This window comes from Nicotiana tabacum, chromosome 6 (assembly GCF_000715075.1).
Source record: "Nicotiana tabacum cultivar K326 chromosome 6, ASM71507v2, whole genome shotgun sequence".
NCBI classification, from domain to species: Eukaryota; Viridiplantae; Streptophyta; class Magnoliopsida; order Solanales; family Solanaceae; genus Nicotiana; species Nicotiana tabacum.
Genome location: NC_134085.1, coordinates 47,990,166 through 48,010,359, shown reverse-complemented (window position 1 = coordinate 48,010,359; position 20,194 = coordinate 47,990,166). Strand labels below are relative to the sequence as shown.

General features: G+C 37.4%; 1 protein-coding gene and 1 long non-coding RNA gene across 2 annotated transcripts; one reads left to right on the top strand and one right to left on the bottom strand.

Annotated features, from left to right (window-relative positions):
• Nucleotides 1-486: 486 nt before the first annotated feature.
• On the bottom strand, nt 487-5,235 carry LOC107795119 (universal stress protein PHOS32-like). The gene is made up of 5 exons (XM_016617704.2): nt 4,934-5,235; nt 4,752-4,831; nt 1,238-1,356; nt 870-946; nt 487-744 (listed from the first exon to the last, which is right to left on the bottom strand). The coding sequence occupies exons 1-5, from the start codon at nt 5,163-5,165 to the stop codon at nt 719-721; spliced, it is 534 nt and encodes a 177-aa protein (XP_016473190.1). The 5' UTR covers nt 5,166-5,235; the 3' UTR covers nt 487-718.
• A 147-nt stretch (nt 5,236-5,382) lies between these two features.
• LOC142181613 (uncharacterized) lies at nt 5,383-9,491 on the top strand. Its single transcript, XR_012710348.1, has 3 exons — nt 5,383-5,470; nt 5,700-5,744; nt 6,226-9,491. It is a non-coding gene; the product is annotated as an uncharacterized LOC142181613 (long non-coding RNA).
• The last annotated feature ends 10,703 nt before the right edge of the window (nt 9,492-20,194 follow it).

Here is a 20,194-nt window from a genome sequence, read left to right as displayed (position 1 = left end):
ACCCAGTTACCCAGAATTATAGGAGTACAATTTTCAGCTTTGCTATTTGCAGTAAATGCGTTTAGAATGACAAATCGAACCTTGTATTAACTAGTAACCATACCTAAAATGCATATTAAAACTAGCTTGGATCACTCGAAAATATTTAATTCTAACTCAAAAAGCATTAAAATATAGGTGACTGAATTGACTGTTGACATAAGCAAGGCAAGATTTATTCATTACGATAGTTTTAATAGAATAAAATTTAAACATGGATAAAAATACAATAATTAAAATAAATTGGAAAAACAATAAGTACAAAAGCAAAAAAAATGAACAAAAAGTTCATGCAATTTTCTAGTCATAACAACAAATTTACTGAATTCTTAATTATACAACAACAACAACCTAGTAAAATTCCACTAGTGAGGTTTGGTGAGGGTAGAATATACGCAGACCTTACCCCTACCATGAAGGAATAGAGAGGTTGTTTCCGGGAGACCATCGGTGAATTCTTAATCATATTAACAACATATTGGTAGTTGAAGTTGAACAAACAAATCATGAATAGTGAAATACACAAAGTAGATCCAGAATACGCCAGAAAACAAAAAATTTACATCAATAATAGCAGAACTTTCTTCTACAACAATATGAAGGAATATCCTGTGAATAGCAAACAAGCTGCTGCTATACTGCATGATCATCAGCAGTACTCAAACTTGGCAAGTTCCCATTAAATTACAGATTCCTCCCCTGCTTCTGCTTAACAAAATTAGTTTTTGTTCAGATTTTTGTAACTATCACAAACACCCCAAAAGAAAAATTTAGAAAAACAAAACATGAAGTGAAGCAAAGCTAGAGAATAAAATTCGTGGACATAGTACCTTTTCCAGGAACTATTATGATTGGGGCTGTTTTACAGTGGTGAAAGCAATGCTCACCCACACTTCCTTGAAGTACACTGGAAAAATCAAACAAACAAAAGAATCAGTCAGAAGGGTTCATAATATACTTAGAACTGAACGTATTGTACTTGAGAGAGAGCGAAAGGCCGATCCAGGAGTTGAACTTTGATGGGTTCAGCCCTTAAAATTCTTAGCACTGGTAGTATTATAGTTTTGAAATTATGGGTTCATAATATAACATTTATTTTTTATGTTTTTCACATTTATATTCATGTTCCATGTTGAAAATACTAGGTTCGGCTGAAACCGAAGCTAATAAACTAAATTTGCGACTGAGAGAGTGATACCTTTTGATTAAACTACGTCCCCTGGTTCCCATAACCACGGCTGCAGGCTTCAACCGTTCTGCTTCCCTGCATATAACCTTTCCAGCATCTCCTTCCACAATCCTAGCCACTGTCTTCACCTATTTCAACATAGATGCTCCACATTTATTAACAGTTCATCATGAAACCAAACCTCAGATATTATATGTCTGAACAATAATCCGACAAAAATAGACTTTTGGTTTGCATCTTCTCATGTCCAATTCTACAAACAATAATAATTATCCAATATTCCCCTCAACAAAAGACACATTAATTGAATGTTGAAGGCTATTACCATGGAAGAAGTATTACGTAATATCTGCGAGTAAAAGATTTCAAATGCAGAACAAAGCACACAAGCGATGCACTAATTCAGTGCAACATACAAATCAATAAATTTGTACATGCTTCCTGATGATTAGAGAATATAAACAGAAAAAGAAATCATAATGTGACATGCTTCTTGATGTTTAGAAAAATATAGATAGAAAATGGAGAGGAAGCCCTTGATGATACTGTAGTAGAAAGCACACAAAATTGAATAAGAATGGTAAGACTGGACAAAGCAAAGAAGTCAATTGACAGAAGTAATGGGTGAAGGATTCGCAAGTTCTGCAATTAGTGAAAACCAAAGATATATACACAAAAAAAATTAAACCATTTCTCGAAACAAGCATCTAAGGATCACGGCTAATGGTTTCTGGACTTCTGAATCTCAATGATTAGCATGCTCACAAACAGATCAATTGTAACTCTAAATTCATCCGGATTATGCCTCCTATTCACAACTTAAGACTCTGCTAAAGCCCGAAGAAAAGGATAAGAGGAAAGATCCACACCAACTATAGTGACATGCTTTCTCCTTCTAATTTACAGTGTATACTAATTCCACAACCATTAAGGTATGACAATGAGAGTACCCCTCAAGTCAAACAGATTATGCATATCGCAACGAGCTGACCTTGCAATACTTCATTGTATCCACAATTAAGAAAAACTAACGATCGGTAAGCACTCATCACCAATCACCATGGAAAGAATATAGGAGCCGCACATGCTAGATTCATCAGGTGAGGAGATGCAAATTCAATTTCCCATAGTTATATAATATGTTCGTCAGGTAACGATCTCTCAATCATGGAAGTTGTCACTCAAACCATCTCGCCACTTCGTGAACCATATTCAATGAGAACATCTTTTGATATGTCCAAAGCAGGGTTCTTAGACACAGAAAAGAAGGGAAATAAAAGCTTATATTCTATATATTTGAATGACTTCTCAAATTCTGAGTATATTTATATCTGGAGACAACTAGTACGAATCATGATACTCAAATTTTAGTTATAGCTTACCCCATCAATGAGCTTAACTTCTGGCATCAGTCAACAATGATGGATAAAGGAATCACAGATTGATAATATGTATTGTAAAGGAATAAAATAACAGAACAAACTACCAACACATTCTAGTAAAAGTCAAGACATATAATTCAGTGCAGCAGACGCAATTTTTACTATGCTGTTAAAAGCAGAAGAAAGTTGAACCAAATTCTTGGAAATGTCAAACATGGGATCTCAGAGCTGCTACACAAATTCCAGGACAGCACTTCAATTTGGATTTTTAGGAATAATAAATCATAGAAATGAGCAACAGGTTAGGCACGTGCACTAATTGTTCGAACATCAACTCATAGCTTTGCCTTCTGATTTCAAAAATTAAACCTTCGCTGAAGCTCCCACAACATTCTCACATTCACTTTCATTCATGATCCATTCAAGTCAGATACACTCATTATTGGACCATGATATTGTTCAGGCAAGTATTTCACAGTATCAATTCTAAGCTGTATATGAGGAACTTAAGCTTTAACGAGCTTTAATCACTAGGAAGGATTTACCATAGAGATGTAAAACAAAATTCCAATAGCGAAAACTCCGTGAATAGGAAACAAATGAGGAGCAGACCATGAAATCAAGTTTAAATGAAACAAATGCGACATCCATCTGTCATTGTCATTCATGCAAACTTCCTTCATGCAATGATATCTTATTCACGGAACTTCGACGTTCTCTGATGAACTCTTCTTTCCTCCAATTACATCTTTAGGAACAGAAAGAATCCTCAATTGAACACTAAGAGAACTCCATTATATGTCTAAATTGGTTCTAAAGCTAGAGCCTTTGTTTCAAGGAGGGAAATTAAAAGGACCTTCTTTTACCTAAAAAATGTCCAACTTAACTTTTCGAGCTGACCCAAAAGTGTTTATGCATTTCCCTATATTCTTCATGCAATCTCAAAATCGAAAAAGTTATCCGAAACCTCATTATTATGCTATCAAAAGTACAATTTATCAAAAGAAAAATAGTCCGCCTCTCGGCTCGAAGATTAGCACACATCTTGGTGATAAAGAGAGAATAGTAAGAACATGGTTTATCCAAAAATAGAACTTCTATACATCAGAGTTCAACAATATTCATCGAGATTTCCTTCATCATTTAAGAGAAATCCGATCTAGGTGACCGTCACGAGAAGTGCCAGTTCAGTATCAGAAGGAAATTAAAGACAACTACGAACACCCGTGCAACTTATCTTTGAGGATGACACAAATGACATGCATGGAAAAAATTGTACTGCCCCATATATTTTTTTTTGATTTGCACCGGGTGTCCGAGTCTCTAAGAGCCCCGACTAATCCCGTGGGTGTGCAGGCCCTCGGCAAGGTGTTTTCCGCAAGTGCACCACGGTTAATTCAGGTTTTACCTAGTCAGATGGCCCTCAGAAATTGTTTGCACCCAGTGTGTTTCGAACTTGAGACCTTGAAAGGGAGCAAACCCCAAGGCTCAAGTCAATTGCCACCAGGCCAACCCCTGAGGGTTTGTACTGCCCCATATATTACTCCTTGGAAAGTTCAACATCCTTTAAATATTTAAATAACAGAAAATTGTAACATGTAATACTGTTTGAGTAGTTTCTAAATACTCTCTCCTCCAAGTTTAGAAACAATTTAACTTTAAACTTCTCATTTTATCTATAGTGATATATTTATAACCATATGGCTCCTTTTAAAAAGATTACTTTTAAACTTCGTGCTTAGTCAAATATCATAAAGAAAATGGGATATACTATGTAAGAAATTGATATGTAGGAGTAGGAATTTACTCTGAACATCATTATTTTTGGAACCAAAAGAGCAATCCAAGTACTCCTTATGTCCCGATTTATGCGAAGGTATTTGACTAAGCACGGAATTTAAGAAATAAAGAAAAACTTTTGAAACTTATAGTCTAAAACAAATTATAGAAATTTGCATGACTAAAAATCATGGATAAAAAATGAAATTTAAAATTGAATTGCCACTACTTATAGTATAATTATTTTTGGGACCGATTAAAAAGGAAAAAATACGAGAGTAGCAATTAACAACAATTCTTTTGAAGGGCAAAAATCAAACAAGAAGGACGCACGAGTAGCAAAAGGAAAGAGAAACACTAACCATAGCAACCTCAAAAGCCTCGATGGCAAGCTTCTCCATGAGCGCCTGTGTAGCTTCATAGACAATCTCATTTCTCAAACCTGAAAGAAATCATATTACTTTTTAGAAACAAATTAAAGGACAACAACAAACACCCATCATTTTGGTTCCAAAAAGAAAAAGAAAAAGAAAAGCAAATTAACTGGAGACGGCGTGGACAAGATGAATGGTATCAGCGAGACGGCAAATATGAGTAACAGCCCAATCAAAAGCGTGCTTGCTGTTAGGACCGTGATCAATAGCGATGACTATGTCACGCCCACGGCGCCTTTCTCCTGTTTCTCTCTCCAGTTCAGGCGGCGGCACCACTGGTATGAGCGACGGAAGCTTCACTTCTCTCCAGTTGTACTCTTCTTCCTCCATTAGTGTTTCCATTAATTACTGATTTCTTCTAATTCTTCGGTTAACCTTCTTGATATAGCGTTTAGGGTATTTGGAATTTGAAATAGTTGTTGAAAGGTATAAATAGAAGAAAGGTGGCGAATGAAAAGCGGGCAGCCAATTTTGAATTACGCGTGTTGAACGTGGAAGGTCAAAGCTTTGCTGGCTCTGACTACTTTTCATGATGTTTAGCATATCTTATTAATCTTAAGATTTATGGGCACTCAGAGAATCAGAATTTCAACATATGCTGATTTTCAGCAGACACGTTCGTGTTCAAGTGGCTTTTTTCTTCTAGAGTACGTTTTATCTTTTTTCCGCATATCTTGTCGAGTTTTTCTTTATGCTGGTAGGGTTTTGTCGAAGATACCTGGCGGTAATAGTGTATCTTACTATTTTCCTTTTTAATGGAGCTAGTGGTCACTTTTGCTTTATATTTTTCTTCTGAATTTCATGTTATTCCTATTCTTTCTATGATTTCCGTATTGATATTAATATTGTTTTCTTTTGTCTTTTTATTTTCTTGAGTTGAGGGACTTTCGGAAATGGCCTCTCTATTTCTTCGGGATAAAGGTAAGGTCTGCGTATACACTATCCTCCTCATACTCCATTAGTAGGATTTTGCTGAGTTATTGTTGTCGTCGTCGCATCATAAGTTCTTGGCTTAACCTCAATTTATTAACCTGCTAGTTTTATGGTAATATTTATTCTCATTTTATATTATTTTACAAAAAATAAAACTATTTTATTTTAAAGGCAAGACAAATGACCTTTTTACCGATCGCGATTCAAAATTTCAAGAATTTGTGATCAGCATCCGGCAATTTCCTTACCGAGCGAACCATGCTTTATAACAGTCCAAGTTTAAAACCCGCTCTTATATTAAAGATTAAAGACTATACAGGTGAATAATTCATCAACTGCACTGTGATAACCAAATACACAAGTTTAAAACTCGCTCTTATATACATATAACTGTACTATTAACGTTTTAAGTCCACCTATCGAGTCAGAAACATTTAAGGTGTATTGGTAAAATATATGGACATAATAGGTGGCGCTGGAATCGGCATGTCGGAAACATCGCTTAGCTCCAGATCGTCCGGGGATGTTCCATCAAAACTTTGAAAATCGGAAAGTCAATCCCGGGATCGTCCTTGTTTCACCAATCAAAGCTATTATGGATTCGGATAGCCACAAGTGTCCGTGCAGGTATCTTCTCAACGAACTCCAAAATACTCGGGATTGTGCATTAATCACACCTAACAATTACAACAAAGGTGTAAACAACAGGATATTAAGTAGATGATATAACGTGCAAGAAGACTTTTAGGAACAATTAGGGATGTATTATCATATATAGAGTAAATTCCATATTACCCCCTTAATCTTTTAGGGTAGGAAAACGCCCCTCACCTTTTGAAAGGGAAAGTGAACCCCATTTGATCCAAAAGCGAAAAAAAAGAAAAAGAAAAATTGTAAAGAGCTGTTTGGACATAAAAAAAATCCCTTTTTTCCAAAAAAAAAATTACTTTTTTTCAAAATCAACGTTTGTTCATAACATTTTCTATTTTCACTTGAAGATTCATTTTGGAAATTTTCGAAAATTTGAAACACTCCAAAAAACTGTTTTTCAAAATTCACTCACAAAATTTCAAAATAACCCAAAATTATATTCATGTCCAAATACAACTCTAAATTTCAAATACCATTTTCACTTGAAAAAAATTTCACCTTTTTTTGAAATTTTACAATTCTTATGTCCGAACGCCCGCTAAGTTTCTCTTTGTCAAGCGATAATAATGACATTTGTTAACTCTGACAAGAGGTTTTTATTTTTCTTTTTTTTGTTGACTTTTGGGTCAAAGAGGGTTCAAACCCCTCTCAAAAGTAGAGAGGGAATTATTTCCCAACCCTAAGAGGTGTACCATTCCCATTCAAAAAGTGGAGGGGTATTATTTCTCAACACTTAAAGGTTAAGGGGGTAAAGTGAAATTTACTCTCATATATATCTATATCTATATTATATTAAAAGTGAAAAGCCCTTAATTAGAAAGTTAAATTACTAAATTGATGGGGGCAAGAGCCCGCAAATATGGAGATTTAAGTGCATCTACAATAACACAGAAGCAGTCGATTCGGCGCAGAAGCGAGTGAGGCACAAATGCAGAGCTTTCCTCGCACCTGCGATGTCGCAGAAGCATAGGATCTTCCGTAGGTGCAAGAGGTCAGGATTATATATGTTACTCGCAGAAGCGAGATTCTTGTCGCAAAAGCAACACCGCATGTGCGTTTTTTTGTCTACAAGCGCGGAGATGCCTGAGCATATCCTATTTATTTCGAGGGTTGAGTTATTTTATCACATTTGGAGATTTTGAGCAGAAAAATTTCACCGTTTGAATTGGAATAAGAATTTTTTTACTCGAATTTATTTATTTTATATGATTCTATCATTGATTTTGGCATTTGATTGATGTTTCTAAAAGAGAAATTGGGGGGTTTTGTCTAAACTTGTCCAAAGTGAAAATTTTGAACATCGATTCGAAGTCAGATTTGAGTGAAATTAGATTGGTTGGACTCGTATTCGAATGGGTTGTCAAAATTTATGAGTTTTGTCAAGTTCTGAGGTGCGGGCCCGGTTTGAATTTTTGGTTGGCTTTGAGTATTTGATTAAATATTCGACCTTTATTGTTTGGGTTTATTTCCTAAGGCATTACTTATTGTTTTTGAGTTGCTTTTGGCTATTTTGAGTCATTCAGAGGTTGATTCGCGCAAGATGACATTTCTAGAGTATTGTTTGGCTTGCTCGATATTTGATTTGACTTGTTCGAGGTAAGTAACATATCGAAACTTGGATTTGAGGGTAATTATCCCTGGGAACTATGTTATTTATAATGTGTTGGAGTGACGCACATGCTAGGTGACAGGCATGTATGCGTGCACCTGAGTGTTCATGATTAGAGTGAAATTTAGACTATTATTGGACTTGTTTAGCTATTATGCCTTGTTATATTCGTGTTTCTCTACTTGTTTGATTATCAGAGCTATGGTTTATGTTAGAAATCATGTTTAGGCTATATGGTTAATTGGTGAGACATAATAGAGCTAATTCTGTTGTTTTGAGCTATCTATCTTAACTGTAGTTATACCCCCAATCATAATTTTTCATTTGCATAACATATCTTAGTCTCTGTACTTTATTTATTGTTACATCATGCTATTATTGTTTTCCATATGTTATATTGTTCGGGCTAAGTGATATGAGATTATGAGCCATTGAGCCTTGAGAGGTTGATGACTGAGGTGGGCCTTAAAGCTGTGTTGAGAATGTTATTTGGATTGGGTTGCATGATGCAACAGGCCATATTGGATTTATTGTTATTTGAATCGGGTTGCATGCCACAACATGTCATATTGGATTTATTATTATTTGGAGCAGGTTGCACGTCGCAACAGGCCATATTGGCTTTTGATTAGCATTTGGCCAGGATCCGCCCCTCCAGAATCTGACATGCCAACAGTGGGCGCAACCATGATATATATACATGCTTTGGTGAGGGCTTTTGAGCCACGCACCCGTACAATGCTGAGTGATTCTGTATGTGATGAAGTGGGGAATTTTAGACAAGCACCTTGAGTGTGCTGAGAGTGAGTGTACCTGATGATAGAACTATTAAATTATTTATCTGACACGTAGGCATAGAGATGCATTTTTCTCATGCTAAACAGTAATATTGCATTTGATGACTTGACATGTATATTGACATGTAGGCGTAGAAATGTATTTTTTCATGATAACTGGTAAATGGAAAGTCTTATCTATTGTTGTGAATTGGAAAACACGGTTCTTTTTTATAAACATGTGTTTAATTGATTTTAGTGGTAAGATTTAGACTTTGACCGTTATACTTGAAAAACATGTCCACAATCCCGTAACTATGAACGAGTTGAGCATAATACCTTTAAAGTTATTCACTTTTACTGCCTTAATTATATTATTACGAGTTGCTATTGGTATTGGACTTTGCTTCTGAGCTCGTCACTACTTTCAATCTGAGGTTAGATTTGTTACTTATTTAGTACATGGGGTCGGTTGTACTCATACTACACTTCTGCACCTTGCGTGCAGATCTTGGAGATAATGCTATTGTGCATGGTGGGAGCTGGCATTGAAGATGTACCTGCTTTTTGGATATAGCTGCCACTTGTCCCTGGTATCTTTAGATTTGTAATATGTTTATGTATATTTCAAATAGAGGTTATATTTATACCAGCTTTGTAAATCTAAATCTTAGTGGCGCATGCCTTGTACAACCAGTTCTTGGGTTATTATATAAAATTTTAGTTAATTCATTATCATTTTCTTATTAATCTCATTTGAATTGTATTGACTGTTAGTTGGCTTACCTAGCGGTTTGGATTAGGTGTTATCACAACTAGTTGGATTTTTTGTTATGATAAGTCAGTATCAGAGCTCTAGGTTCATCTGTTCTATGAGTCATGAGCTAGTATCTTGTAGAGTTTTGTGGATCAGTATGATGACGTCCATACCTATCTTTAAGAGGCTACATGGCACGTAGGAAAATTTTCATATTTCTTTCCTTATCGTGCAACATTGATTCAACTTGAGGTGTATCTCTTTGATCTTCTTCCATCCACTTGTATGTTATGTGAGCACTCGACATCAATTGTGTATCGATGTCTTATGATGTCATGGATGAGATGCGATATGGGTCCTCTATGTTGTGGAGATAAGCTGGTCTAGAGGAATTGAGGCCAAGTTCATACTGCAACTTGAGCTCGGTGGTTTCAGTTGTATGAGTAAGTGCTTTTGGACTTATGAGTTCGATGGTGTCCTTGGGAGTGTGATTGATGGCTCAGTGAGTGGTTGGATAACTCTATGATGAGTATTATATGACTGTGGGATGTGCTTAAATGGTTTTGATGTGACGAAAAGAATTTTGATTGGGATGTGAAAGGACTATGGATGCTCGATTTCTATCTTGATGTGTTGCACAGTCTTGAGCTATGAGTATGTTAGGTGTCTTTCATTATGTTCATTATGGAATGAGGTAGATTCTTATGTTTGGTTGACGAGTTAGATTTGAGAAGATTAAGTAATTGCATTGTGGTTATGACCCTGATAGGGCGTAGAGAGATGTTGGTTTGAGGCTAAGTATGCAGGTTATCTCTTACGGGATGTTCTAAGATTGTGTGATCCCGATGATGTTTCTGTAAAGAGTTCCCTTTCTATCAGCGGGATGTGTATGTGCTGCAATTTGAGTTTGGATCGCTTGAAGGAGTCTCCATGATGGTCACGAGGATGGATATGCACTTAGCCAATGATTTGGGGTATCTTATGATTTATGATTACGTGGTTTCATGCTAGGATCTCTTGTGGTGAGCTTTGGGTAAGGATCTTAGTGTACTGGCAAGGATAAGTGTTAACTTGAAGGCAATTTAGAAAGAACTCGGAGAAATAGGACAGTTTTGTAGTAGGTTGGATTAGCATGGTAATGGATATGATCGGTTCTTTTGGTTCTTATGATGTGGTGAGGCTTTACAGGTGTTTTGTGGTAATACTCTTGTGCTTGGCGACTTGCGTGACTTGGTTAAGTTATAGGGATTCAGTTCATATGGTTTGGTTATATGCAAATGGGTTTCGAAGAGTTCTCGATGATTTCTACCACGAGTTGAGATGGATTTTTTCTACAGTCATAGGGAGTTTGTTGCGTGTCGTGATTTTCCCCCGGATGGAATTAAGTGGAAGTTTCTGGCTGATTGAGTATGTATCCTACTTGTGACTCAGAGTTGAGAATGAGATTCTCATGTTTTTATATGATGGTATGTTAGAGGCAGTGCGTCGCGTGGGATTGAGATTTGCATGTGCAAGTTTGTGGTTTAGCCTCGAAGGGAAGGTTATGAGTCCTAGATGTCATATACGATTTCAGACGTTTAGAATTATGTTGGCACTATCTGGCATCACCTAAAAAGGGTGCGCATTTCATAAAGGCGCATTGTATTTTGACTTACGGATGCTTAATTGGTATTACGGTAGTCGCCTGGTTGATCAAATGCTGATGTTTAGATTTTGGCTAAGGAATTATAGAAGTATATCTCACGAGATGATGGTGTATGAGTGTTGTGTCAGTCGTTTGAGTGGTGGAATTGGGATCGGATATGTAGATTCTTGTATTATGGGGATTTGAGGACTAGGAGGGTTCTCAAAGGCATATTGTTCCTTGGTTGTGGACGGTGAAGTTATGTGGAGGGGTTGGCGATTGACGGTATGTGTAGGTTATTATGGACTTTTTAGAGGTTATCTACCTAATTTAGGCGGATCGGAATCGATTTGGAGACCATTAGTAGGCTTAATGAGAAGGTGTATTGTACATCGGGTCTGATTTATTTACTCAACACAAATATTGTGGAAGGGTATGTCATCGATTAGAGTTGATCTTATTCGTGTTTGTTGTGTTCCGCATATTGCTCTTATATGCTACAAAGGTTGCATGCGGTTGTGTTTGGTCCATGTGGCGAGATTTGAGCAAAATGGCTCTTGTGCTGTTGAATGGTTGATTGCTCCTTGGTTACAGTTTTCATTTCAGCACAATTTGGCGAAAGTGGGCAATTTGGAATGTTCATAAGTTTGACTAGGAGTTGACATTGATAATATCGGGCTCAGATTGTTGTTTCGGGAATTGGAATAGCTTTGTTATGTTATTTGGGACTTGTGTGCAAAATTTGAGGTCATTCCTGGTTGGTTTGATATGGTCCGGCTCAAGTTTTTGGAAGTTGAAAGTTCATTAAGTTTGATTTGAGGTGTGATTCATGATTTTTATGCCTGATTTGAGGCCTCGAGTAGGTTCGTATCATGTTATGTGACTTGTTGGTATGTTCGGACGGGGTCCCGAGGGGCTCAGGTGACTTTCAGACGTGTTCCAGATCCTTTCATCTCATGTTTGCACTACTGGTTGCTGGTGTTTCAGTTGTTCTTCGCGATCGCGAAGTTAGGCCACGATCGCGAAGTGACTCTAGGAGTTGGGTACCTTTTCTTCTTCGCATTTGCGATATCATGACCACATTAGCATTGCATTAGGGTTGGTCTTCTTCGGTTTCGTGTTTGCTTCTATGCATTCGCTTAGTGTTGGGCTGAGCTGGGCAAGCTGATGGTTTCCTTTTCACGTTCGCAGTGTTCTTCCCGCGTTCACGTAGTTCTATTAGCTATGTGCATCATGTTCGCAAATCTTGTGTCGTGAACACATAGAGTTAATTGAGGTAGTGTAATTTTGTTCATCGCGAAGGGATCAATTGGGCAGTGCATATAAGTACTCTATTTTTGGACTTTGAGTCATTTTATCATATTTTGAGCGATAAAGCTTGGATTTGGACAATCTCAGAGGCTTATTCACCACATGGATGTTTTTTTTACTCGGTTTTGATTATATTCCATGATTCCATCTTCGTTTTTTGGCATTTGATTGATGATCTCAAAAGAGAAATTGAGGATTTTTGTCTAAACTTTCCTAAAGTGAATTTGAGGTTTGAACATCAATTCGAAGTCAGATTTGAGTGAAATTAGTATAGTTGGACACGTAATTGAATGAGTTGTCGGATTTTGTGAGTTTTGTCGGGTTCCGAGGTGCGAGTCCAGGTTTGACTTTTTGGTTGACTTTGGGCTTTTGATTAAATATTCAACCTTTATCGATGGGGTTTGTTTCCTTTGGCATTACTTGATGTTTTTGAGTTGCTTTATGCTAGTTTCAAGCCGTTCGGAAGTCGATACGTGTGGGATTGCATTTCAAGATATTGTTTAGCTTGCTCGGTATTGGATTTGGCTTGTTCGAGGTAAGTAACATATATAAACTGAGATTTGAGGGTATTTAACCCTGGGAACTATGTTATAAGAGATTTATTGAGGTGACACACATGCTAGGTGACGAGCATGTAGGCGTGCAACGGAGAAATCATGATTCTCGTTGACTATTAGAGAATGATCGAACCTATTTTGTTGTTATATCTTGTTACATCCATGTACCCCCTACTTGTTCCATTTTTTGAGCTATGAATCATTTTGGAAATCATGTTAGGTTATGCGCTTATTCAGTTGAGACCTACTGAGGCCATCTATGTTATTTTGAGTTATCTACTCTAACTGTAATTATTTACTCAGTTATGATTCTTCATTTATATATCATATCTGAGTCTCTGTTCATCATTTATTGTTACATCACATATTATCATTGTTTGGGATGAGTGGTACGAGAATCTGAACCCTTGAGACTTGAGAAATTGATGATTGAATTGGGACCTGAGAGCCGGATTGTGAGTGATATTTATGGGATTGAGATGCACGTCACAACAGGACTTATTGGCCTATTTATGGGATCGGTTTGCACGATGCAACAGGCTTTGTCGTCTTTTATATTATTATGGGAGCAAGCTGCACACCGCAGTAGGCTATATTTGCTTTATATTAGCGCTTGGGCAAGATCCGCCCCTCCGGAGTCTGACATACCAGCATTGAGGCAGGTACCCATATAGTACTGAGTGATTGTGTGTGATGAGTAGGAGTTTGAGACACACAGATTGAGTACTTTGAGTGTGTAAGTATCTGGGATTATCATCATGAAATTATTCATTTGACATGCATACATGGTATGTAGGCATAGAGATGCATTTTACCTCATGCTATACAATATTGTGACATTCATTATTTGATATGTACATTGACATGTAGGCATTGAGATGTATATTCCTCATGCTAGATGGTATACGATAAGTGATGACTTGACATGCATATTGACATATAGGCATAAAGATGTACTTCTCTCATTCTATCTGATAATGAAATATGTTACCTATTGTTGAAGTTTGGGAAAAATCTCAATTTTATGATATACTCATATTTTGGTAATTCCGATAAAAGATTTGGGTTTTTCTATTATACCCGAAAAGCATGACTATTCTTCTGTAACTACGAACGAGCTGAGCATGAGATATTTTGAGTTACTACATGTACTATTTTCATTATATTGTTACGAGTTGTTTTCGGCTATTGGTGTTGGACTCTAACCATTTTTTGAGCTCATCATTGTTTTCAACCTAAGGTTATGTTTGTTACTTATTGAGTACATGGGGTCGGTTGTACTCATACTACACTTCTTCACCTTGCGTGTAGATTTTAGAGCTGATGTTGATGTGTGTGGCGGGAGCTGGAATTAAAAATGTACATTTGTTCCCGTTATAGATGCCTCTTGTTCTTGGTAGCTTTATATTTATAAAATTTTTATATATTTTTTGAATAGATAATGTGTTTATTTCATACTAGCTTTGTAAACTCTAAGTCTTAGAAGCTCATAATTTGTACTACCAGTCCTTGGGTTGTTGTATAAAAGTTCAGTTATTTCATTATTATTTTCTCAGTAAATCTCATTTGAATTGGATTATTGTTAATTGGCTTACTTAGCAGGTCGGTTTATGTGCCTTCATGACTAGTGGAGTTTGAGTCATGACAAGTTGGTATCAGAGCTCTAGGTTTATAGGTTCTACGAGTCATGAGCAAGTGTCTAGTAAAGACTTGCGGATTAGTATGATGACGTTCGTACCTATCTTTGAGAGGTTACATGGTATTTAGGATAAACCTCCCATCTTTCTTTCCTTAACGTACGACATTGATTCAGCTTGAAGCGTATTTGAATTCCATCCACTCACTCGTATGCGCATGTGAGTATTCAATAATAGCTGTGCATCGACGGCTTGCGATTCCATGGATGAGGTGCGAGATGCATTTTTTGTGTTTTAGAGTTGGACCAGTCTGGAGGATTTGAGGTCGAGTTTAGAATGCAGTTTGGGTTCGGTGGTTTTAGTTGTGTGAGTATGTGCATTTGGACTTCTATGTCTGATGGTGTCCCTATAATTGGGACTGGCGGCTTGGTGAGTGGTTGGATAGCTATATGATGTGTATCATATGACTAGGAGATGTGTTCAAATGGCTTTGATGTTATAAGAAGGGTTGCTTGGGATGTAAAAAGAACTATTGGATGCTTGATTTCTGCCTTGATGTGTTGTACAGTCTCGAGTTATGATTGTGTTGAGGGATCTTTCATGTTGGTTATTTGTGGAACGAAGTAGATTCTCATGTCTTGTTGATAAGTTCAGACTTAGGAAGATTAAGTGATTGCATAGTAGTTGTGGATGTGAAAGGGTATAGAGAGATGTCAATTTGAGGCTAAACAGGTGGGTTATCTCCTGCGAGGTAGTTTACGGATGTATGATCCTTATGATGTTGTGGAGAGTTTCTTTCTACCAGTGGGTTGTATGTGTTGCGATTTGAGTAAGGATTGGTTGAGAAAGTTGACCTGACTGTCACGAGGATGAATGCGAGCTTGACATATGATTTGAGGTATTTTATGGTTTTTGTTACATGAGCTTGTGAAGAACTTAGTTGAATTTCACTAAGGAATTATGGAAGTAACGACCATTGTGAGTTATCGGATGTTTTGTTCTATGGCTTTGGGCCAAGTGGGGGAGTATACCATTGGCGATTTGATTTCATGGTTATGTGTTGTACTGGTTTCGGTTTGAAACATACTTGTGTATCGTTTATGACTTGCAAAGATTGGTTTTGTGGATGACTTAAGCAAGGAAATTTCTGGATGCATGATGTATTATACCTTATGGTTATATGGAAGTCTTGGGAATGGTTTAGGGTTGTTGTTTGTGATGGATGTAATGTACTAATAAAAGGGATTCACTCGATTGTGTATGGGTGTGGATTACATTTTTAGGTGTTATTATGATAATGGGGCACAGATCGTTCGGCCCGTTTGGGCGATGCAATTGAGATTAGAGCAGAGTAGATGAATCTCGAGAAGGTTCTAATGGATTCAAGATGTATATGTGGCATTTAGAGGATTCCCCCGAATTTATATATGGCTAAGATCTGAGATTTGCATTAGATGGTGCCAGGACTTGCGATATTTCTGTATCACTATGGATTCTACATTTCAGTATCAGAAAGGTATAAGAAACAACTTTAAATTCATAGAAGGTCACTTCAGAGTAGGTATCTTGGTTGATGTACCTTTGGGGTGCTTAAGAGGGAATACAACGGCTTATGGGCATTAGAGCAGTGTGGTTTTATGCTAGGATCTTTTGCATGGAACTTTGGGTTAATGATGGTAATGTACTAGCAAGGAGAAGTGTTAACTTAAAGGTAATTTGGAAGGAAATCCGAGAAATATAACAGCTTGGTGGTAGATCGGATCAACATGATAATGGGTATAGTCGGTTCTTTGGGTTCTTATGATGTGGTGAGTCTCTACATATGTTTTGTGGCAAAACCCTTGGGCTTGGCGACCTGTGTGGCTTGGTTGAGTTAGAGAGATTCAATTTTAATGGATTGTTTATGTACAAATAGGTTTCGAAGTGTTCTCGATGATTTCTGCCACAATTTCAGATGGATATTATCTACATGTATTAGGGGTATGTTGCTTGTTGTAATTTTCTCCTAGATGGGATCATTTGGAAGGTTTCTGACTGATCGGGTATGTATTCTGCTTGTGACTCAGAATTGACTATGAGATTCTCATGCTTTTCACATGATGGCATGACAGATGTGGTGCATCCTATGGAACTGAGATTTTCATGTATAATGTGTTGGTTATATGCACACATGATGCAGTTCTGTTTGGGCCTCGTAGCGGAATTTGAGCAAGATGGTTATTGGAGTGTTGAATGGTTGATTGTGCCTTGGTTATGGTCTTTTCGGGCTGTAGTATACTGTGTTATTTGCTTATCCATGGTTATGGTCATGCACTTCATGTACTTGATATCGAATTGCGTGTGGTTGTTATTTTTTAGCATTTTGGCTTGAGGTATTTCATATGGACCGATGTTTGGATGGAGTCACACATTGCAGCTGGGTTATGTTGGGAGATGATCCTTTATGATAGATTCGTGTGTATTGGTTCTACTATGTGTGATGGGTTCATACCACTGCGTTTGTGGTGGTACTTGTTCAGCTTGCAGGACGGTTCTCTCATTCAAGTCATTTTCCATGTTTGAGTACTTTTGAATTGTTGCTTATTGGTGCGCGGATTGTACGGATTATAGCTTTAGGTTGTATTGGTGTGACATGTCAATAGAATAGTTATGTGTGATGAGATGAGGTCATTGGACCTAGATTGGGTACTATCGGACTTGATTAACGTTTGTTTGGAAGAATAATATCAGAAGTTGACGTAGAGTTTGGCTTTAGTTCTTTTCAGGAGAAAGAGAGCTCCATGAATTGTTGATCTGATGAGTGGTTATGAGTTCCTGCATGTGTCTTTCTTCATTGGCAGTGTATGAAGGTTTTAAACGAAGTTTTATTTGATATGAGGTTCATTACCAGTACCGGGTTTATTTTTTAGCAGCTACTGTGATCGAAAATTATTGCTACGAGTATCTGAGTTATGTGGTATCTAATGTCATTACATATTGAGTTATGGTTATGGCTTGATACAACTTCTTCAGACTTGTACAGTGTGTATATGCGAGATTCGGGTCTTGTAATGAATTTCGGATATTGGAAATTGGGTTCCAAGGTTTATGGGCTAAGGTTGAATTAAGGATCTTTAGTCATGTTGTGTTGTTAGGCTTATATGGATTGGGGTAATATGGGATCAACCCGGTTATGTGCATGGAAAGGTTACACAGTGATTTGATGGCTTTGGAACGACTCTTGGCACGTTCGAGGACGAATGTATGATTAAGTGGGGGAGAATGTAACGATCCAACCAGTTGTTTTGAGCATTTACAATCCGTTCAGCTATTTAAAGTCTTGAGTAGCTTCATATGTTGTATTATAACTTGTGTGAATTGTCGGTTTTGGTATTCAGATGTTTCGAGATTGATCTGGAAGAATGATTCTCAACTAGGAAGCATTATGTTGGAAGAGTTGATCAAGTTTGAGTTTTGATTATTTCACCTCGGATTGGATTTTTGATGGTTCCGTTAGGTCCGAATGGTGATTTTGGACTTGGTCGTATGCCCGGATTTGCATTTGGATGTTTCTAGAAGGTTTCGGCACTATTTGGCGAAAGTTGGCAATTTGAAGGTTTGAAATATTAATAAGTTTGACCAAAAGTTGACTTTGATGATATTGGGATCGTATTATGGTTCCGGGAATTGGAATAACTTCATTATGTCATTTGAGACTTATGTGAAAAATTTGAGGTCATTCGGGGTTGGTTTGATATGGTTCGGCACGAGTTTTTGGAAGTTGAAAGTTCATTAAGTTTATTTGAGGTGTGATTCGTTGTTTAAATGTTGTTATGCATGATTTGAGATCTCGAGTAGGTCTGTATTATGTTATGAGACTTGTTGATATGTTCGGACAGGGTCCTAAGGGGCTCGGGTAAGTTACAAACGTGTTCCGGATCATTTCATCTCATGTTTCCACTGCTGGTTGCTGCTGTTTCAGTTGTTCTACGCGATCGTGAAGATTAGGCCACGATTGTGAAGTAATTCTTGGAGTAGGGTAACTTTTCTTCCTCGCATTCAGGATGATCGTGTTTGCGTTGTGTTAGGGCTAGTCTTCTTCGTGTTCGTGTCTGCTTCTACGCGTTCGCGTAGTGTTGGGCTGAGCTGGGAAGGTCGATGGTTTCCTCTTCACGTTCGTGATTTCTTTCCAAGTTTTCATAGGTCTGTTAGCTATGTGCATCGCATTCATGTGGCTTGTACCACAAACGCGTAGAGCTAATTGAGGCAGTGTAGTTTTGTTCATCGCGAACGCGTTGATTGTTCCGCGTTTACGAAGGGATCACCTGGGTAATGCATTTAAGTACTCTATTTTTGGACTTTGAGTCATTTTATTATATTTTGAGCTATGAATCTCGGATTCAGGCGATCTCAGAGGCGTTTTCACCACATGGAATGGGATAAGTGTTTTTCACTCAGTTTTTATTATATTCGATGATTCCATCTTCGTTTTTGGCATTTGATTGATGATTTCAAAATAAAAATTGAGGATTTTTGTCAAAACTTTCCTAAAGTGAATTTTGAGATTTGAACATCAATTCGGAGTCAGATTTGAGTGAAATTAGTATGGTTGGACACGTAATTGAATGGGTTGTCGGATTTTAGGAGTTTTGTCGGGTTCCGAGGTGCGAGTCCAGGTTTGACTATTTGGTTGACTTCGGTCTTTTGATTTAATATTCGACCTTTATCGATTGGGTTTGTTTCCTTTGGCATTACTTGATGTTTTTGAGTTGCTTTATTCTAGTTTCGAGCTGTTTGGAGGTTGATATGCGCGGGATGGCATTTCTAGAGTATTGTTTGGCTTGCTCGATATTGGATTTGACTTGTTCGAGATAAGTAACATATCTAAACTGGGATTTTAGGGTATTTAACCCTAGGAACTATGTTATAAGAGATGTATTGAGGTGACACACATGCTAGGTGACGAGCATGTGGGCGTGCACCGGGGAAATCATAATTCTAGTTGACTATTAGACTATGACCGGACTTGTTTTGCTATTATATCTTGTTACATCCATGTTCTCCCTACTTGTTTGATTATATGAGTAGTGAATCATGTTAGAAATCATGTTTAGGCTATGTGCTTATTCGGTTGAGACCTAATGAGGCTATCTCTATTTTTTTGAGTTATCTGTTGTAACTGTAATTATATACTCACTCATGATTCTTCATTTGCATATAATATCTCAGTCTATGTTCATCATTCATTATTCCATAACATATTATTATTGTTTGGGCTGAGTGGTACGAGATTGTGAGCCCTTGAAACTTTAGAGATTGATGACTGAGTTAGGGCCTGAGAGCTAGATTTTGAGAGATCATTATGGGATTAGGCTGCACGCCTTAGCAAGTTTTATTGGCTTATTTATGGGATCGGGCTACATGTCGCAGCATGCTTTATCGTCTTATCTATTATTATGGGATCGGGTTGCGCGCCACAGTAGGCCACATTGGCTTTATATTAGCGTTTGGACAGGATCTGTCGTCCGGAGTCTGAT